The sequence below is a fragment of the Poecile atricapillus genome, chromosome 15 (genome assembly GCF_030490865.1).
Source record: "Poecile atricapillus isolate bPoeAtr1 chromosome 15, bPoeAtr1.hap1, whole genome shotgun sequence".
Lineage (NCBI taxonomy): Eukaryota > Metazoa > Chordata > Aves > Passeriformes > Paridae > Poecile > Poecile atricapillus.
Genome location: NC_081263.1, coordinates 9,124,745 through 9,131,461, shown reverse-complemented (window position 1 = coordinate 9,131,461; position 6,717 = coordinate 9,124,745). Strand labels below are relative to the sequence as shown.

General features: G+C 56.6%; 1 protein-coding gene across 1 annotated transcript; it reads right to left on the bottom strand.

The window, feature by feature from the left end:
- Positions 1 to 291: 291 nt before the first annotated feature.
- KCNK15 (potassium two pore domain channel subfamily K member 15) lies at positions 292 to 4,841 on the bottom strand. The gene is made up of 2 exons (XM_058850689.1): positions 4,559 to 4,841; positions 292 to 1,205 (listed from the first exon to the last, which is right to left on the bottom strand). The coding sequence occupies exons 1-2, from the start codon at positions 4,839 to 4,841 to the stop codon at positions 292 to 294; spliced, it is 1,197 nt and encodes a 398-aa protein (XP_058706672.1).
- Positions 4,842 to 6,717: the final 1,876 nt, after the last annotated feature.

Sequence of the window (6,717 nt, the reverse complement as noted above, 5' to 3'; positions counted from 1 at the left end):
CAGGGAGATGGGAGAGCAAACCTACAGCTCAGTGGGCTTCACATTGGGGCAGGGGGGGCTCTTGCCAGTCCCAAATACTCGAACCTACTTGGGAGGAAAAAGCAAAGAAAAACTAACAATGTCATTCAGTGCCTGCAAAAAAAGGAATCATCATTTCCCGACAGGATTTAGAGGCTCCTGCTGGGGGGAGGGAGAGGAACAGAAGAAATGAGTAAGAAGAACCTGACATCTCTGTTCTTAATTTATCATCGTAGTAAGACTCGAGCGCTGAGTACAGCTCGGCACGTGCTCCTAGATGGATTTCCTCCGCAGCCGGGGGTGCTGCCGGCAGCGAGGGCTGTTGGAAGACAAAGTGCTCCCTGGGGAAGAGCCGGTCTGACCCCGTGTGCTCAGGGACACCTCGTCGATTTTGTAGGAAATGGAGTTGTAGTACACAGGGTTGGTGTGGCAGCTCAGGGTCTCGGGGTGGGAGGGTGCCGGGCTGCCACACACCTGGGGTCTGTAGCACAGGCACGTGCAGAAGGACGGCACCGCGGCCGCCGAGGCGGCCGACTGACGCCGCTGCCTCTCCGCGTCCTCCTGGACCAGCGGGATCAGGTTCATCTGGCTCGTCCTGTCCTCCACAGGGAGAAAAATGGCATTGCTGCTGCGGCTGTCCTCTTTGGGCTTGAGGTGGATGTTGTTGCGGGCTCTCCTCAGCGAGGCTCGCTCTTCGGCGTCCCGCCGCTCGTCCTCCGAGTTCATCGTCAGGAACCGCAGCACCACCAGGTTGAGGAAGGCGCCGATGACGGTCAGGCCTACCAGGATGTACATGAAGCTGAAAGCCACATATGGGGGCTTCTTCTGCAAAGCCTCGTTCTTCTGCAGAGCCACAAAGTCTCCAAAGCCAATAGTGGTCAAGGTTATGAAGCAGTAGTAATAGGCGTGGAAGAAAGTCCAGCCCTCGAAATAAGAGAAGGCAGCGGCGCCAATGCACAGCGTGCCCATGCAGGACAGAAAGCCCACCAGGACCATGTTCTCCATGGAGACATGGGTTGTCCTCATGCCCAGACACTTCTTGATCTTCTTGAGCAGCAGCCGCACGACGGTGTTCATGCGCTCCCCCAGGCTCTGGAACATGACCAGTGTCAGGGGGATGCCCAGGATGGCGTAGAACATGCAGAAGACTTTGCCAGCGTCTGTGCCGGGAGCAGCGTGCCCATAACCTGTGAAGGACACAGGAAGGAGGAAAGGTGGTGTCAAGCCCTCACTGGGGTTTCCAGCAGAGCTGCCCTGTCACCAGGAGGAGCAGTAGAAAAATGGGGGAAAGAATGGAAAATGACTCAGTAACAGATCTGCAGACTATGCTAATGGGGCCATGGGATGCCCATCCCTTGGGATGATGGCACATTGCTGTATCATGTAGGCAGAACCTCATTTGACCTCTAAAGAGAGAAGGTACCCTTCTGATAGCCCCCCGTGTCACAGAGACCAAGTGGAGGCCTAGAGCTGGACTGGGGTCTGCAAGCCTCCTGCAGCTCACGGATAATTCAGAGGCCATGATGCTGTGCCAGGTGTGCAGGGTAACCTGAACCCCACAGCCAGGGGGAACAGAGGCTCTGCAAGATGCTGAGACCAACAGTGTCAGATCACCCTGTGGGGAGGTGCACACCCAGCCAGGACCATCCACAACTGCCCTTGCAGGGGCATTGCCACCTCCCCTGTCACCTGCTCCTCCTCCCAAGCCATCCAGTGACATGCCCGTTTGAGTCTCAGCTCTGTGAGCACTTGCTGTGTGGCCTGTTGGACAGGAGCCAGAGCGACCCTGCAACCCTGTCCTATAGGGACAGTCCCCACAGGAGCAGCTCAGTATGGAAGGACTTCTGCAGACCCACTCCAGATTTACTCCAGTGTCACTAATTAGACTCAGACCTAAAGCACCACCGGACTGCTGGGGAGGAGGGGCTGTGCTGTTTTAGATGCAGGGTAGGGAGCATCTCTGCCACCGCAGCCCTGTCAGCCTTTTTCCTGGCGACAAGGAGCTCCAGGAGGACAAGGTTCTCCTTGAACGCCTTCTGAGATTTAATTTCTCCACCTTGGCCAGAGTTTCAGAGCTGTGACTCAAGGACACACACAATTACACTGAGGCGTAGTGAGGTATTCACTGCAATCTTCCGGACTCCAGCGATTCTGTGCCCACCTCAATTACAGCAGCTTAGCAGAAACCAGTGGCCCCTGACCTCAGAGGATGAGTAACGAACTCAGTGCAAGGGAGTCACGTGGCGTGGGGAGTAACAGCATCCAAAGGCATCTAAAGGCATCTAAAAGCATCTGAGCCTTTCCTTTGAGTTGCTTTTACAAGAACCTGCCAGGGCCTGAAACTTCCCTTCTGAAGGCACCTGCAGAACAGTGCCAGCTCCTTCCTGCACTGCTGCCAGGCCTTTCACAAACAGCTATTTGTATTTTCACTTTCTGCAGGAATCTGTGTGACTTTTGCATGGAAAACACGGGGGGAAACACCCTCTTGTTACCTCACAGTTCTAAGCTGTGACTTGGCTTCACCTCAGTCCTTGTTGCCTGTGGATTTCCAGGACACTTGGGGAAGGGGCTGCACCCAGTGAAGGAAGGATCAGAGGAGGATAACCACGTTATCCTGGGCTCCTGAACCCTGGAAACTCCTATATGGGACAGGGCTGAGGGGCTGAGGACAGCATTATCCTTTACCATGCTGTGCTCTGAACTGTGAGCAGGCAACAAGGGATGAGCTTCTAATTGCTCTCTCTATTCACAAATTCACATAACAAAAAATGATGAATTTAATGCCTGCATGCCACATTTCATGAAATAGAGAGCAGACAGGAGACTGCAGTGGCAAAACCTCCCAGTCAGATCCAAGCTTAATAACTGAGTGCAATCACCAGGTCCCAGGCTGCAAGATAATACAATGACAGCAATGAGGATGTAAATATAATGATCCAGAAGAGCAGTAAGTGGAAAAAACAATTGTTATACCCTGAGAGACCATTGAAGGAGCGTTTGACTGATGGTTTCGAAATGACAAAGGGAATTAGAAAGAGTCAACACAGCTACAATAACATTAAAACTGAGATTTGGAGCACAGCCCAATATAAAGAGATCTAACATGTCAGCTTTTAAGAAATATGGCACCTGGGCTGAAATTATTTATGACACGGGGTGTGTGATAAGCACAGCCATTGTTTGTCACAGCCAACAGGAAAATAATGTAAATGAAGCTATGATCTGTCAGGTGATGATGGGGATTTTTTCTGAAGCCATTCATCTTTCCCTCCTGCTGGGGTTTAACCTGAACCATGCCCTAAGCTCACTGTGGTTTGCTGACAATGTGTGTTCCCAGCTCCACAAACCCCACACCACATCCCATGGGAGCACACGGAGACCCCAGGCAAGGCCTGCAGGATACCTGTCCCTCTTCCACCTCCTGTCCTCTGGAAACACAGTGCAGTTGATCCCACCAACTCTTCTCCTGAGGGATGATGCTTCCAGCTACCAGAGGTATTTCAACCATTCCAAGCCCTTTGGTAAGGCTAAAGTTCTGTCCTGAAGAGCAGGAGGTGGCTGCTGGCTGTGCCAGGGCAGGATTTGGCCTCAGGATTCCTGCCTCCAAAACACATCTGCTGACTGAAATCCCAGCACAAGCAGTGACACAAGCACAGGATCCCTGTCTACCCCCACGGGATGCCAAGGGTGCATGGATTAATCAAAGTGGATTAATTAAACTATGCTCAACTCCCATGTGGCTAATCTCACCTTAATTAAGACAACCCTCACTCAATTTAGTTTCATTCTCTTGCAAAATTGAAGCGGACAAACCAAGGCACTGGGCTCTAGTATGGGTAAGTGGGTCTACGGGGGAGTTTAATGTGATTCAATCACTTCCCTCCAAGCTGACACCCGTGTCTCTGCAGGCTTCTGTGCAGGCAGAGCAGCAGGCAGTGGCTCGTGGCTCTCTTGGCTCCGTGAAGCAGTTCTCACACAGCCAAACACCCAGAGTTTTGAGCCAGTGAAGAAGCCAACAATTCTTGCCCAGCTCTTCACCCAGCTCATTGGCTACAGCGAGCGCAGGGGACAGACACGGCCCCTGCCTCTGCCCTCCCACACCGCTGCCAACTTTGGCAGCTGCCTGCTCCAAAGGTTCCCGCAGAAGCTCCACAAGCTGCTGACTCCCTGGGACAACATCGTGTCCTGTAGCCCCAGCCTTAGCAGCACCCCCAGGACAGGGGGGCTGCCCGTGGGTTGCCTCGCCCACCACTGGGCACTAGGGTCCCACAGGGTCAGCTCGGGGTGGCCCGAAGAGATGTCCCTGCCTTGGACGGGTGACACCTGTCTCTGCCATGTGGGCACCCCCAGACTGTCCTGGAGCTCTCAGGGGTACTGGAGGGCTGGAGAAGGATGGGGCTCAGGGACATGGAGATAGAGGGACATGGGAGGCAGGGATGGAGGGGCAGGGGGTGTAGGGAGCTTGGATGTAGGGACGCGGGGTGCGGAGGTTCAGGGACGGAGGGATGCCGTGCGCGCCGGCCGTGCTGCCCGCACTCACCGATGGTGGTGATGACCGTGATGGCGAAGTAGAAGGAGCCGGCGAACTTCCACTGGCGACCGGCGCGGTGCGGCTCGGCCTGCAGCACCAGCCGCTCCAGCTCCCGGTAATCGTCGGCGGAGAAGCGGTACTTCCTCCGCAGCTCCCCGCGCTTCTGCTCCAGCAGCCGCTTGCGGCCGCTCTCCGCCTCCGACTCCAGCGCATCGAAGACCGCGGCGCCCACCAGCAGGTAGGAGAAGATGCAGAGGATGAGCGCGGCCGTGCGCAGGTTCTGCCGCTTCATGGCGAGGGGCGGCCGCCGCGCTCAGCCCGGGCTCCGCATGGCCCCGCCGCCGCCGCCCCCCGCCCGCCCCCCGCGCACCCCCGCGACCGCGCACCGCCCCCCGCGCACCGCGCACCGCCCGCACACCGCACACCGGGCACCGGGCACCGCGCACCGCCCGCGCACCGGGCACCGCGCACCGCCCGCGCACCGCGCACCGCCCGCGCACCGCGCACCGCACACCGGGCACCGCGCACCGCCCGCACACCGCACACCGGGCACCGCGCACCGGGCACCGCGCACCGCCCGCGCACCGCCCCCCGCGCACCGCGCACCGCCCGCACACCGCACACCGCGCACCGGGCACCGCTCACCGCCCGCACACCGGGCACCGCGCACCGCCCCCCGCGCACCGGGCACCGCGCACCGGGCACCGGGCACCGCCCGCACATCCCGCATCCCCCGCGCATCCCGCACCGTGCACCGCCCGCGCACCTCTCACCCCCGCGCATGGCTCATCCCGCACCGCACACCGCCCGCGCATCCCGCACCCCGCACCGGGCCCGGGCACCGCGCAGCGCCTCCTGCCTGCCCCGGGCAGCGGCTCCCGCGGGCTCCTGAGGGCTCCGGCTCGCATGCACACCTAGGCTGGCTCCGTGTGCCCCGAGCCCTCCCTGCCCGGCTGCAGGTGAGCCCCAGAGAGGCCGCGCTTCATTCTCGTGCCAGTGACTGCAGTAACAGCCCCGTTCCCCGAAAATGTTTCTGGATGCTCCCAGGCTGGAGGAGTTTCTTGTGCCTACACCCTCCTCACCTGCCCTCCCGAAGGCAGGGTTGGGGCTGTGTGGCTGCCCCCAAGTTTTCCGTGGTATCATCCCCTTGCTCCTTCTGCTCTGCCCCGATCTGGGCCGCTTCACAGCCATGGCACTGAGGAACCTGCTGCTACCGGTGTCACCGGTGTGATCTATTTGTTTTACCTGTGCAATCTGTGTTTTCTATCTGTGTTTTCTGTCTGTGTGATCTGTCTGTGCTATCTGCATTGTCTGTGTTATCTATCTGTGTTATCTGTGTTCCCAGTGTTATCTATCTGTGTTATCTGTGTTATTTGTCTGTGTTAGCTGTGTTATCTCTCTCCATTATCTGTGTCACTCTTTTCCCAGCTGGTTACCAGGGCAGAGTCTGGCCTGTTGGGTCCAGTGCTGTTTTAAGTGGGCAGAAAGGAACAAAACCAGATTCACTGTTTCTGACGCTTTCTTTGGCACATTGGTGAGAGGCTGCAGGCACGGGGGATGTGGGGCCTGTCCATCCTCTGCTGGTGTGGGGGGCAGTGAGCTCAGCCTCTCTGCTCTGATGTGCTGTGGACAGCCCAGGTCAGCCCCAAGGAGAAGGGAAATCAGCTGCGGTAGGAGGCAGAGCCCACAAATTGAAGACCCTGTTTCTCATTCCTGGTTACCATAGATTTTATGTAACTCCTATACTTCACTTTTAAAAATAGAAAGATACTTCTGAGTTGTGTGTTGCAGGAGATAGTATCTCTTTCAGGAAAATAAACTCTTCTTCTTTTGGCTGGGAATAAAACACACAAGTGAAAAAAACGATGAGGCTTACATCCCTCTTCATCCATCTTGCTTCTCTCTGGAGAGGAGAAGATGCTTTGGGATTTAGTTGCACCAATGAAGCTTTGAACTGGACATAAGAAAAACTTTTTAACCATGAAGACAGTGAAACACTGGAACAGACTGCTGGGGGAGATCGTGGCCACCCTGTCACTTGAGGAGTTTAAAAATAAGATAAGCAGATGTCTGGGTGTCTGCTGAAAATGCTCTGGGTACAGTGGGTGCTCTCCTGAAGGAGGGGGTGACTCAATGCTCTCCTAGAGCCCCTTCCATCTCAGTCCTCA